The sequence below is a fragment of the Nicotiana sylvestris genome, chromosome 4, assembly GCF_000393655.2.
Source record: "Nicotiana sylvestris chromosome 4, ASM39365v2, whole genome shotgun sequence".
NCBI classification, from domain to species: Eukaryota; Viridiplantae; Streptophyta; class Magnoliopsida; order Solanales; family Solanaceae; genus Nicotiana; species Nicotiana sylvestris.
In genome coordinates, this window is record NC_091060.1 from 73519751 (window position 1) to 73534628 (window position 14878).

Sequence of the window (14878 nt, forward strand, 5' to 3'; positions counted from 1 at the left end):
ACCCACTAGGTGGGTGAATAGGTCCACAAATGTCCCCTTGTATACGTTCTAAAAACGCAGGGGACTCAATCCCAACCTTTGTTGGTGATGGTCTTATAATTAACTTGCCTTGATAACAAGAAGTGCAAGAAAATTCATTATTTAAAAGAATTTTCAAATTCTTTAATGGATGCCCATTTGAGTTTTCTATGATTCGTCTCATCATAATTGATCCAGGATGACCCAATCGATCATGCCAAAGTACAAAAATATTGGAAGCAGTAACCTTTTGGTTTAAGGTAGAATGTGCCTCAATTGCACTAATTTTTGTCCAATACAGGCCACAAGATAAAGATGAGAACTTCTCAATAAATCTTTTCTGGCTAGAGACATTCTTGGTACCGATGAGATATTCCATATTATTCTCATCTATTGTCTCAATATGAAATCCATTTCTGCGGATATCTTTAAAACTCAACAAGTTCCTCTTGAACTTGGAGGAGAACATTGCATTCTCTATGATAATTATTGTTCCCATAGGCAGAGTTATAGTAGCTCTTCCAGAGTCTTCAATTAGATTACTACTACCAGAAATTGTAGTAATATCTGCCTTACACATACTTAAATGAGGGAAATATTTCTTCTCTTTGAATATTGTTTGTGTCGTACATGAATCAATTAAGCAAATAGTTTTACAATTGAACTTTGATCCGAGTTTGCTTTGAAATATATCCATATTTTCTTCCTGTAGTTTGACATACAAAAGAAGTATATGAATAAATATTATTATTTTTAGAGAAAAATGGAAAAGAAATAAAGTTAAACCAATAATTGAATATAAGCCTTTAATGCATTTTCTAACAAATTCTAATTATTATACAAATAATACGCAAAAAATAATACAAGTACACATATGACTAATACAACTACAACAAATTTATTTACATGTATAAATTATTTGCATTTTCCTACACATTGTATGAAAAATAATTGATCCGTGTAAGAAAAGAATATACTCATAAAAAAATTGAGGGTGAAGTAACAAAAGTTGTTCTAGGGTGTTTGTAAACCTTTTCTTAAAGAGAATTAAAGCAACATAAAGAAAGTTAAATTTTTTAAAAGATCACTGCGACTAGAATACTAATTAATAGGATATTACTCCTTGTTTGTGAAATTTATAAAATTTCGGAAATAAAAATATTCTTAAGAACTACATAAGAAGAATTATAAAGTGAAATAAAAATTACAAGATGCTTATTCATTACATACTACGAGTAGCAAAGCATAAAAATTAAATTACTCAATCATCTCTAACCACAGATCCATCACCGATCAAGTGGTTTATTTTTTCATCAGGGTGCTCAAAAAAATCTGCCACATCCAAATGGGTGATGTCAAATTCATTGTCATAGACAAGATTGGCTTGAGGGCCTTTATTCTTCAGAGATGCTTTATAAAGCTCAACCAAATGTTTAGGTATGCGACAAATTTTTGCCCAATGCCCTTTTCCACCGCAACGATAGCATTTAGTTTCTGAACCCTCTATGTTTCGCTTCTCATCTTTCCCTTTCCATTTTTGGAAGTTATTTTTCGGTGGAGGATGATTAACACCAGGAAAATTTCTTCCTTGGATATGGCCATGACCACGACCACGAATATGACCACGATCTTTTCCACGATTAGCATAATGGGAATACACCACATCCTCTTTAGGCAATGGTGTAGACCCGGTGGGTCGATTTTCGTGATTTCTCATAAGAAATTCATTATTTCGTTCAGCCACAAGTAGAAGAGAAATCAACTGAGAGTACTTTGTGAAGCCTTTCTCTCGGTACTGCTGTTGCAAGACCATATTGGAGGCATAATACGTTGTAAACGTTTTTTCAAGAATATCATAGTCACTGATATTATCTCCACATAGTTTCAATTTTGAAGTAATTCTAAACATAGCAGAATTATATTCAGAAACAAACTTAAAGTCTTGGAGCCTAAGATGAGCCCAATCATATCGTGCTTGTGGAAGAGTGACCAACTTTAAGTTGTCATATCTTTCCTTTAAACTATTCCACAAAACAAGTGGATATTTCACTGTGTGATATTCAATTTTCAACCCTTCATCAAGGTGGTGATGCAAAAAAATCAAGGCCTTAGCACAGTCTTGGGTAGATGCTTTATCTTTATCTTTAATGGCGTCTCCAAGACCCATTGCATCTAAATGGATTTCAGCATCCAATACCCATGTCATATAGTTCTTGCCCGAAATTTCAAGGACAACGAACTTTCTTTTCATAATATCAGTCATAATGTAAAAAATACAAATTTGAGAAAAGTTATACCTTAATTTTCTCAAAGATCTTCTTGAGATGGTAGAGCCTCGTGTTGATAACGTGTTATAAAATATAACCCAAAATAACAATATAGAACAAGCAAAAACAAACTAAGAGATATAGAGAGAAAGAGAGGAAGAGAGATTCTTATTTCTTCTTCAATTGTGTGAATTTTCCTATCTATTACAAGGCCTTTATATAGGCATAAAAAGTGAAGAAAATATGTCATGGAATATGTCATTGAACATACAAAATATGTCATTGAATATGTCATTAAGCATTTAAGATGAAGATCATGAAAGAAGAGTAGACATCCACCATAATGTGATATTTATCGTAACATGATTTTTGTTTTAGATCATGAGCAGATTTCATTATCATAGGCCATAAATATTTTAAATTTAATAGAATTTGCTAGCTGTCATAGGTCAAACATTATTTTTCATTAATGTCACGAATGTAGTCATACATCGTCAATTTATAATTATTGATGCTAGAGCTCTATTTTAAAAGGTAGAATTGGGACTCGTCCGGTGCTCGCTCAGGGACGGTGCACTCGTAAAACGCCCCGGGGCTTATATGTGGGTCTTAGTTCCATGAGGCTTACACCTCGGCCATCGAGACATACGCCCGGAACATGCCCAACGCCCACCGTAGTAGGCTCACCTAATAGAAACTTTATGTAATTGTTTGTAACTAACCTTGTAAATCCTCAAAATTTCTTAATAAATCGTTGACTATTCAAAATTACTTTTTTCTTAATCATAAATCATTAAGTTGAGAATATTTTATGTTATAATTAAAATAAAAATTATTGCACGCTATTTATTAAGACTGCTATGATAGTAAACTTTAAATAAAACTTTCATTTAAAAAATATTTATTTATTAACTTTTGTTATGTCTTTATTGCATAATAGTCCATAATGTTTTTATAATTATTTTTTTAAATATTAGCTAGCACAACTATTTACAAATAATTAGTTATCATGGTATAGTATGGTGAATTATGTGTCACTTTATTAACTTGTTGAAACTAAAAAATAAATGATGCTAGAGAATTATATTTAAATTGTGAATTATGATTTTATATAAATTCTCTTTCAAATTGAAAGCATATTAAATAAAAGGAGTATTTTTAAAAAAGTATCAAATTATAATATCGAAATTCATTCAAGATTCATTACTCATTAAGAGATACATATAATATTTCGTATCGAATATATTACTTTTGATGTTTAAGTTGTAACGACATTGCAACTAATTTGCATATTATGATATATATGTCATACTTTTTGTATTATTCATAGTCGATAATTTACAAGTATTTTAAATAGATTAGTTGTTATAATTTTTTGATTTTAATGTAATTTTTATAACTATTTTTTATTTATACTATCTTAAAATTCTTGAAATTAGTAAAATTTAAAGATCTATGGGACTTACGCCCCATGTCTTATGGCTTACACCTTGCCTCGTCAGAGGTAAAACGCCCCGCCTCACGCCCCCGCTTTTTAAAACATTGTGCTAGACTAATAGACTTATGGTGTGTTTGGTATGAAGGAAAATGTTTTCCGAAAAATATTTTCCAATTTTTCCATGTTTGGTTGGCTTAAATGTTTTTGAAAATATTTTCCTCATAAACTCATTTTCCTCCAATTGGAGGAAAATATATTTCTTATCAAGAGAAGGGAAACAATTTCCAAAACTCTTTCTTAGCGGTTCAAAAGTTTATGAAATTTGTGGGTTCGGAAGGTTGTTGATTTGAAAGTTTATGGCTTCATGTTTATTATATATAAATTATTTATGAATACTCTTGAGAAGTCATTTTCGTTAATTTGCGTACCAAACACCGGAAAATGAATAAGATTACTACTTATTTTCCAAGAAAACATTTTCTTAGAAAATATTTTTTACGGAATATATTTTCCTTTATACCAAACACACCCTTAATTTAAATGCTGACAACTTCATTGAAATATAGAGTAATAAAGCAACACATAATATTTGTAACTATATATACAGTTAACTTTGGATCAACCAAGACTTCCACGCGAATCTTCACAATATTTTATAATAGATTATTACATAATATAAATGAGGAGGACAATATTAATTATTAAACTGATGAAATCATAAAATAACAATTACCCAACAACAATACATCATCAAGTCAAACTTGCTTATGATACTGTTATCTTAACAACTTTATCTTCATCTATAATTTGTATGCAATTTCAAACTCGCTTATGATACTGTTATCTTAACATCTTCATCTTCATCTATAATTTGTATGCAGTGTTATTTAGTTAATCATTCACAAATGTTAATTAAGCCAGAATTGATCATTGCCGTAGAAGAAAGGACAATGCCGGTTGAGGGGGATAGAGGCATGCATTAGTGACTTAGTGGCTGCCTGGCTGGTGTGTTTTTGGAAGGCAAATGAGCAATTTAGGGTTGGGCTTTTAGTGAACACTTTTGAGTTACGACATAACCAGTTAACCATGTAATGAAATTTAGCTCATATATATATATATATATATATATATATATATATATATATATATATATATATATATATATATATATATATATATATATATGAATTAGATTTTTTTAGGCCTACGGACTGGCCCAGACCCAACCTTGATTAAGCCTCAGGCTTAGAGAGCTTACTTGAGTTAGATTTATAAGTCTTAATTAGGTTATTTTAGGCCTACGGACTGGCCCAGACCCAACCTTGATCAAGCCTCAGGCTTAGAGAGCTTACTTGGGTTAGATTTATAAGCCTCAATTTTAAATGGACTTAAAAAGTCTTCACCCAACCCTACTATAAGTAGCAGACTTGGTTGGGCTTGCCCCACAGACCAAGTTCATTTTGACAATTCTACTCTATTCAGATATATTCAGTTTTTAGAACTACTAGTTAAGCATTTGGTTACTTTCTAATGTACGTGGAAACGACTCAGATTGATTATCTTCTCTTTAGGAGGTGTGACAGAGGGTTGTGCAAGGATTGCAAGGTTATCCCGAGTGAAATCCTCGTGACACAGCACAGGTTCTTGGTGATGGACGTCGATATCATGATAAAGAGGAAAAGTGGTCTGCACAAGGACGGTCGAGGATCAGGTAAGGAGCCTTGACTAAGGATAAAACTCAGGAGTTGGAAGGGAGGTTATCGGCTATGGTAGCCTGGAGGAGGAGTGGGTACACGAGCGATATGTGGTCGACGATGGAAGGGAGGTGGTGAGAGAGGTGTTATAAGTCTCAACGGGATACTATGGCGAGCACAAAGGTGACTGATGGTAGAATGAAGTGTTCAAAGGTAAACTGGAAGCAAAGAAGGCGGCGTACCTGAAGTTAATAGGGAGCACATGCGAGGAGGAGAGAAAAGCGAACAAAGAGATGTATATGGTAGATAGGAAGGAGGCAAAGTTGGCGATCACAAAGGCTAAGACTTCAGACTTTGGTTGTTTGTACGAGGAACTAGGGGCCAAAGGTGAGGAGAAAAAGTTATTCCGACTGGCCAAGGCGAGAGAGAGGAAGACTCGAAATCGGAATCATGTGAGGTGCATCAAGGACGAGAATGGTAGAGTATTAATGGGAGAGACCCAGATTAAACAGAGATGGTAAACTTACTTTCATACACTTTTAAATGAAGAAGGGAATCAGATATTGTTCTAAGAGAGTTGGGACATTCTGAGAGTCACTGATAAATGGCCAAAAATGCATATTTTTTGGTGTACTTTCATCTCATAACTTTTGTGGTTACGGTAGGTTACATGATTTTTGTAGTGATTTATGTTCATTACGTGCATTCTTATGTGTAGGAGCAAGTTGGACGAAATATGAGCAAAAACAGTTGATTTGGGACCAAAAGACAAAAGAACGACTTTGCTCGCTCACTCTTGCATGCACACGAGAGAGTGAATGAGCTACTGAGGAAAATCTTCAAAACGAAAAAACAACGAAGTATAGCAAAAAGGCACGGAAGTGCACGAGAGAGCTAACCTCAAAAGGCTGTTTCGAAGTGGGCTTGTATTATTTTACCCCATGCTAATCCTATCCCATATAAATAGTCTTCATACTCACTCTTGTTGAAGAAAGAACGTGACTTGTGGGGGAGAACGTTTTTTGAGACATACATTAGACCAAGGGAGAGAACGGAGCCGCCGTGGAGGCCAAAATTCATTAGATTCCATCATTTTTCCATCAAACTTAGTATATTTACGGTTCTTTGGATGATTTGTTATTTTGCTACATGTCTTTGTGGAGCTAAACTTCACGTTATAGGGTTGTAGTTGACATGATTATTAACATTTATTAATTACATCTTCGTTAATTCGGATTATCATCTTATGGTTATTTCTTTAATTCTAGTTTTAACATGTGAACTGTAGTAGCTACCAATTCACCCTACTATCTATGCTATACTTGGGAAAGCCGTGTTTAGATTAGAGTAGAGTTAAAGAGAGCTTGTTTCTGAACCCATGGCTCGGGGAAAGATTTCACGGTTAGGATAGGAATATACTTAATAGTCTTGCTCAATTGAATAATGTATTATATTTGTTCATGATAGACTCAATATCATAGGAATATAGGATTGATATATTATGGACAAGCGAGTATTATTGTGAGAACATGCTATTCATATAAACGATCCGGTTAATGTGATTATTGAACTTAATATGAATTATAAACCAGCCACAACCCTAGAATCTTCCTCTCCTCTGAATTAAAACCTTAACATACACGTTTGCATTCTAGATAAATTAGTTGTTACTTGTTTAATTTCCGCAATAGTAGATTAATGGAAAAATATCACTCTTGATTAACTTGGATAATTAATTGATTATAGTTTGCTTTGTTAACGATCAGCCTAAGTCTTTGTGGGTTCGACATCCGACTTTCAAGTCACTTTATTATATGACGGCCATGTATACTTGCGTGTGTATTTGGTTGCTATATATTTCTTGGCGCGGCTGCCGGGGACTTAGTTATTGATTGTTTATCTATGTTTAGCTTTTAGTTGATTTTTGTTCAAGGTTTTTATTTTCTTACTTAGTTAGTATTTTCTTTTCTTATTTTGACATGACATCTTGTAATGAAAATTGTTTGAATGATGATTATTCTTACTTTAATGATCCTTGTCCATATTGTAGAGGACCCCACTGGTGGAAAAATTGCCAGCATATTCCCAGGAGTGAGTTCGGTACACAATCTCAATCCTTTGAGTGAAATATTTGTAGTATGTATGATGGTCAAGGTGGCCATTGGGATGGTTGTACTAATTCTTTTTATCCTTATTCGAGCCCTTATTATGATGTTTCTAATAATATTTGTGAGTTTGATAGGAACAACGTCACGACCCCGGTTCGCCCTCCGTGAACCATCGTGAAGGCACCCAGTCCTCTACGACTAAGTAAGCCTAAATTGCGGAAGATAACCAAAATGCGGAATAAAAACAAATTAAAAACAGAATGGAGAGTGCTAAAAACAGGTTTTAAAAGTGCCACTCGGCATATACAACAACGTTCTCAGAATCAAGTACACTATCCCAAAATTCGTAAACTCACGGAACCACAAGCCTTTGGATATCTACAATATCTAACTCTAGAATATCTCACAAAGGAAAGAAATACAGAAGGGCAAATGTTTAAAAGCTAGAATAGAAAGGGACTCCTCGGTCTGCGGACGCGGAAGATGTACCTCGAAGTCTCTAGAGTAGACGCCTCCCTCAAGGATGGTAGGCCTGAGTAGCGGTACCTGGATCTGCACATGAAAAACATGTGCAGAAAGGGCATGAGTACACCACAACGGTACTCAGTAAGTGCCAAGCCTAACCTCGGTCGGGTAGTGACGAGGAAGGTCAGGGCCCTATTGAGGTTAAACAAGATTATAAAGTTCAACATAATAGAATAGAACAGTATAAATAAGTAAAACAATGAAAATAACATAGGATATACAGGACATCAACAACTGTACAGAAGCAAGGTAAACACGGAAGGAAATACAGCTCATCACCAATGATAACAAATCGGGGATATTCCATGATACCGTCCTGTAGTCCCAAATACACATATCCGACAAGTCTCCCAGGATACCGTCCCGTAGTCCAACTCATAGGTGCGGGGATCCACCGGAATCCCATTCCATAGTCACAAATGTAAATACCCAATACTAGGGGAATCTACCAGGTGCATTCCCGTAGTTCCATATAACTGTGCAGGGGGATCTACCGGAATCCCACATTCGTAGTCCCAAAATAAACATACAAGGGGGAGCTACTGGAATCCCACATCCGTAATCCCAAAATAAATACGCAACAACAACAGGAAAATATACAGAGATGGCAAATTTCATATCAAGGTAAACAAGTGATTTTAGCCTAGCATGCTGCACAGAATTCAGGTAAGGCAGGTTGAGCAAATAAAATAATTAAGTCACTTAGACATGCTTTCCTAGGCTAATGGCAGGCTTAATAGTGCAAGTAATAAAAATAGGAAAAGAAACATACTAGTGAATGCTTAATGAAAACCGGATTTCCAACAATTAGCACAAGTACACACTCGTCACCTCACATACAAGGCATTTCAATTACCAAATATACCAATCCTAAGGGGAAGGTCCCCCACACAAGGTTAGACAAGCCTCTTACCTCGAACCGGCTCAAAATCAACCCAAGACCACGTTCTTACCATGAGTACTCAACTCCAAATGGCCCAAATATATTCAATTCAATTGCAAAATGTAAAAACACTTCAAGTAACAGATTCTACAATTAAATTCTAAGCTAATATGCAAAATTATGTAAAATAACCAAAACGCCCCTCGGACCCACATCTCGGAATCGGGTAAAATTTATATTTCCAGAAACCTCGCACTCTCACGAGTTCAGTCATATCAAAAGTACCAAAATCGGACCTCACTTTGTCCCTCAAATCGTCACTCAAACGTCTACAATTAGACAAGCCCAAACCCCCAAAATTACCACTGATTTTCCTTAATTTTTCATTCTTAAATTGATAAAAATTATTCCAATAATGAGTTTAGGGACCAAGGACCTTACCCCAATGAACTCTTCTGAAAATCTCTCTTGAAAAGTGCTCCCCAAGCTTCTTCCCATTTTGAAAAAGATGAAAAATGGCTAAATTTCGCAAAGGCAAGAATTTATATGTTTTGCCCAGCGATTTCCGCATTTGTGGCCCTGGGACCGCTTCTGCGAGGACTTTGTCGCATCTGTGTTTTCCACATCTGTGGTTAGTCTTCCGCTTCTGCGGTACCGCTTCTGCGGTGAATTACAAGCATATGCGGAACCTGTTGATGCTCCCAAATCCGTATTTGCGCTTGCTCTTCCGCTTCTGCGGCTCCGCACCTTTGGGACCCAAACCGCAGGTGCGGTTATGATTGGAAACCAGCTGATGCTGCAAACTTCCAACTCCAAAATCCTTCCGTCAACCATCCGAATTCATCTCGAGGCCTCTGGGACCTCAACCAAAGGCACCAACAAGTCAAAAACCACTACCCAAACTTGTATCAGTCCTTAAAACACCAAAACAACATTGAAACCTCGAATTAACCATGGATTTGAGCCTAAGAACCCCAAAATTCTCAAAATATGCTTTCGATCAAAAAGTCTATCAAACCTCGTCTAAATGACCTAAAATTTTGCAAACATGTCACATCCAACACTACAGAGCTACTTCAACTTTCGGAATTTCATTCCGACCCTTCGATCAAAATCTCACTATCAGGTCGGAAAACTCCAAAAATTCAACTTTCGCCATTTCAGGCCTAAATTAGCTACGGACCTCCAAAACACAATCCGATCACGCCCCTAAGCGCGAAATCACCTAACGGAGCTAACAGAACCATCAGATTTCCATTCAGAGGCCGTCTTTACACTGTTCCGACTACGGTCAACTTTCCATTTAGAGGTCGTCTTTACATTGTTCCGACTACGGTCAACTTTCCAACACTTAAGCTCTCATTTAGGGACTAAGTGTCCCAAAACTCTCCGAAACTCAAAACCGAATGTCCTGGCAAATCAAAATAGCAGAAATAAACTTGGGGAAAGCAATTAATAGGGGATCGAGGCGTTAATTCTTAAGACGACCAGCTGGGTCGTCACATCCTCCTACACTTAAACATTCGTTTGTCCTCGAACGAGCATAGAGCCATACATGAAGTAGTGAAAAGATGAGGGTAACGGCTGAGCATATCCTGCTCAGTATCCCAGGTCGCCTCCTCGAACGGCTGGCCCCGCCACTGAACCTTTACTGCTGCAATGTTCTTTGACCTCAGCTTTCTAACCTGCCTGTCCAATATTGCCACTGGCTCCTCAACATAGGATAGATCCTTGTCCAACTAGACTGAACTGTAATCCAACATGTGCGACAGATCACCGTGATACCTCCGGAGCATCGAAACATGAAATAGCAGATGAACTCCTGCCAAGCTAGGAGGTAAGGCAAGCTCATAAGCAACCTCCCCAACACGCATCAATATCTCAAAAGGGCCAATAAACCTTGGACTCAATTTCCCCTTCTTCCCAAATCTTATAACGCACTTCATAGGCAAAACCCAGAGCAGACACTGCTCCCCAACAATATAGGAAACATCACGAACCTTCCGGTTCGCGTAACTCTTTTGTCTGGACTGGGCTATACGGAGTCTATCCTGAATCACCTTAACCTTCTCCAAAACATCCTGAACTAAGTCTGTGCCCAATAATCTAGACTCACCCGGCTCAAACCAGCCCACCGGGGAACTTACACCGCCTACCATATAAAGCCTCATATGGTGCCATCTGAATGCTGGACTGATAGATGTTGTTGTAGGCAAACTTTGACAGTGGCAAGAACTGATCCCAAGACCCTCCAAACTCAATCACACACGCACAGAGCATATCCGCAAGAATCTGAATAGTGCGCTCGGACTGTCCGTCCGTCTAAGGGTGAAATGTTGTGCTCAAGTACACCCGAGTACCCAACTCATGCTGAATGGACCTCCAGAACTGTGATGTAAACTGAGTACCTCTATCTAAAATGATGGACACTGGAATACCATGCAGACGAACAATCTCCCAGATATAAATCTCTACCAACTGCTCCAAAGAATAAGTAGTACACACAGGAATGAAATGAGCGGACTTGGTCAACCGATCCACAATTACCCAAATAGCATCGAACTTTCTCAAAGTCCGTGGGAGCCCAACTACAAAGTCTATGGTGATCCGCTCCCACTTCCACTCCGGGATCTCTATCTGCTGAAGCAACCCACCCGGTCTCTGGTGCTCATACTTCACCTGCTAACAGTTGAGACACCGAGCTACGAATCCAACTATATCTTCCTTCATCTGCCTCCACCAACAGTGCTGTTTCAAATCCTGATATATCTTCGCGGCACCCGGATGGATGGAATACCGCGAACTATGGGCCTCCTCTAGAATCAACTCTCGGAGCCCATCAACATTGGGTACACAAATCTGACCCTGCATCCTCAATACCCCATCATCACCAATAGTCACATCTCTGGCATCACTGTGCTGAACCTTGTCCTTGAGGATAAGCAAATAAGGGTCATCATACTGCCGTTCCCTAATACGATCAAATAAGGAAGACCGAGAAACCACGCAAGCTAGAACCCGACTGGGCTCTGAAAGACCCAATCTCACAAACTGGCTGTCTAAGGCCTGAACATCCATCGCCATAGGCCTCTCTGATGCTGGTAAATATGCCAAACTCCCCAAACTCTTTTCCCGGCGACTCAAAGCATCGGCCACCATAGTGCCGAGTGGTACAAAATAGTGATGTCATAGTCCTTTAGCAACTCTAACCACCTCCTCTGGCACAAATTTATATCCCTTTGCTTGAATAAGTGCTGCAAGCTCCGATGGTCAGTATAAATCTCACAAGGAACCCTGTGTAAGTAATGGCGCCAAATCTTCAGGGCGTGAAAAATGGCAGCCAACTCAAGGTTGTGAACACGGTAATTCTTCTCATGTATCTTCAACTGTTTGGATGTGTAGGCAATCACCCTACCGTCCTGCATCAACACCACTCTGAGGCAAATCATCGAGGCATCACAATAGACCATAAAAGACCCCGAACCTGAAGGCAATATCAAAACTGGGTTTGTGGTCAAAGCTGTCTTAAGCTTATGAAAGCTCGCCTTACACTCCTTTTTCCACTGGAACAGAGCAACCTTTTGGGTCAACCAGGTCATAGGGACTGCAATTGATAAAAACCCCTCCACAAAACGACGGTAGTAGCCGACCAAGCTAAGGAAACTGCGGATCTCGGTAGCTGAGGATGGTCTGGGCCAACTCTACACAATCTCTATTTTCTTTGGATCCCCCTGAATACCCTTACTTGACACTGCGTGGCCTAAGAATGCCACGGAATCCAACCAAAACTCACATTTCAAGAACTTAGCATATAACTTCTTTTCTCTCAAGGTCAGAAGCACTGTCCTCAGGTATTGCTCATGATCTTCCCGACTCCAGGAATACACCAAAATATCATCAATAAAGACAATGATGAACGAGTCAAGATACGGCCAGAACACACTGTGCATCAAATGCATAAAGGCTGCTGGGGCATTGGTTAGCCCAAATGACATAACCAGGAACTCGTAATGACTGTACCAAGTCCTGAAAGCAGTCTTTGAGATATCTGGCTCCCGAATCTTCAACTGATGGTAACCTGAGCGCAAATCAATATTAGAAAAAATCCATGCGCCAAGAATCTAGTCAAACAAATCATCAATACGAGGCAAAGGATAACTGTTCTCCACTGTAACCTTGTTTGACTGGCGATAATCAATACATATATGCATAGGACCATCCTTTTTCTTCACAAACAAGACAGGAGCACCCCAAGGTGATACATTAGGCCGAATAAAACCCTTATCAAGCAATTCATGTAACTGATCTTTCAACTCCTTCAACTCAGGAGGAGCCATACGATACGGAGGAATAGAAATGGGCTGAGTGCCCGGCAACAAATCAATGCCAAAATCAATATCTCTTTTAAGCGGCATGCCTGGAAAATTAGCTGGAAATACATCGGGAAAATCACGTACTACTAGGACTGAATCAACTGAAGGGGTATCAATACTGACATCTCTCACATAAGCTAAATACGCGTCACACCCCTTCTCAACCATACACTGATTTTTAAGAAAAGAAATAACTCTATTGGGAGTGTGATCTAAAGTACCCCTCCACTCAACACGCGACACACCTGGCATGACTAGCGTCACAGTTTTGGCGTGACAATCAAGAATAACATAATGGGGCGACAACCAGTTCATGCCCAAGATAATGTCAAAATCTACCATACTGAGTAACAATAGATCGGCTCGGGTCTCAAAACCACTAAAAGCAACCAAACAAGAATGATAAGCACTGTCCACAATAAGAGAATCTCCCATAAGAGTAGAAACATAAACAAGGGAACTCAAAGAATCCCGAGATACACCCAAATGCGGAGCAAAATAAGAATACACATAAGAGTAAGTGGAGCCTGGATCGAATAGAACCGATGCATCTCTATGACAAACTAGTATAATACCTATGATGACAGAATCGGGGGAAACAACCTCGGTACGGGAAAGAAGGGCATAGTATCTCGCCTGGCCTCCCCCTCTAGGGCGACCTCTACCTCCATGACCTCCACCTCTACCTTCATGACCTCCACCTCTAGCTGGCTGAGTAGGTGGGGTAGCAACTGGAGCCGTAACCATAGCCTGAGAACTCTGCGGGGCACGTTGTGGCTGAGAAGTCTGTGGAGGTGCACCCCTCCCAAGTCTGGGGTAATCCCTCACCATATGATATGTGTCACCATAATCAAAACAAGCTCTGGGAGGACGTGGTGGTTGTGACTGGCTCGGGCCAGGTCTGCTGGACTGACCTCTGAAAGCACCCCGCGTAGGAGGCGCACTAGATACTGGAGGTGCATAATAAGGCTCCTGGAGCCTAGGAGGAGCTGGAACACCACTGGCTGCTGGAAGAGCTGAATGAACAGGGCGAATCATATAACCCCTACCATGACGACTGGCTGCTGGGGCACGGACACTAGATAATGGCTCGACTCTCGAGACCTCTTGGCTTCCCTCTCCTCTCTCTCCCTTGCATACATACCGTTAATCCTGCTAGAAATGCTCACCACCTGTTGATAAGAAATATCCATCTCCAACTCACGAGCCATGCTAGATTTGATGCTAGGAATAAGGCCCTTAATAAACTGGCTAACCCTCTCGCAAACAGTAGAAACCAAGGCTGGTACATGCCTAGCCAAATTGGTGTAACGGACAGCATACTCTGAGATAGTCATAGCACCCTAGCGCAAATGCTCAAACTCTGCGCGCCATGCGTCCCTGAGGCTTTCTCAAGAACAGATCTGAAAACTGAGTCCAAGTTAGTGAAGCAGCCTCATCCGGACTGTCTAACTCATAGGTGTGCCACCACTCATAGGCGGCTCCTCGAAGCTGGAAGGTAGTGAAGGAAAACCCCGCTCGATCCTGATATACCCATGGTACGGAGAATGTGGTAACTCTCATGTAGAAATC

At 39.1% G+C, this 14878-nt stretch overlaps 1 protein-coding gene across 1 annotated transcript; it reads right to left on the reverse strand.

The window, feature by feature from the left end:
- Window positions 1-1279: 1279 nt before the first annotated feature.
- On the reverse strand, window positions 1280-14643 carry LOC138889698 (uncharacterized). The gene is made up of 2 exons (XM_070173034.1): window positions 14411-14643; window positions 1280-1919 (listed from the first exon to the last, which is right to left on the reverse strand). The coding sequence occupies exons 1-2, from the start codon at window positions 14641-14643 to the stop codon at window positions 1280-1282; spliced, it is 873 nt and encodes a 290-aa protein (XP_070029135.1).
- Window positions 14644-14878: the final 235 nt, after the last annotated feature.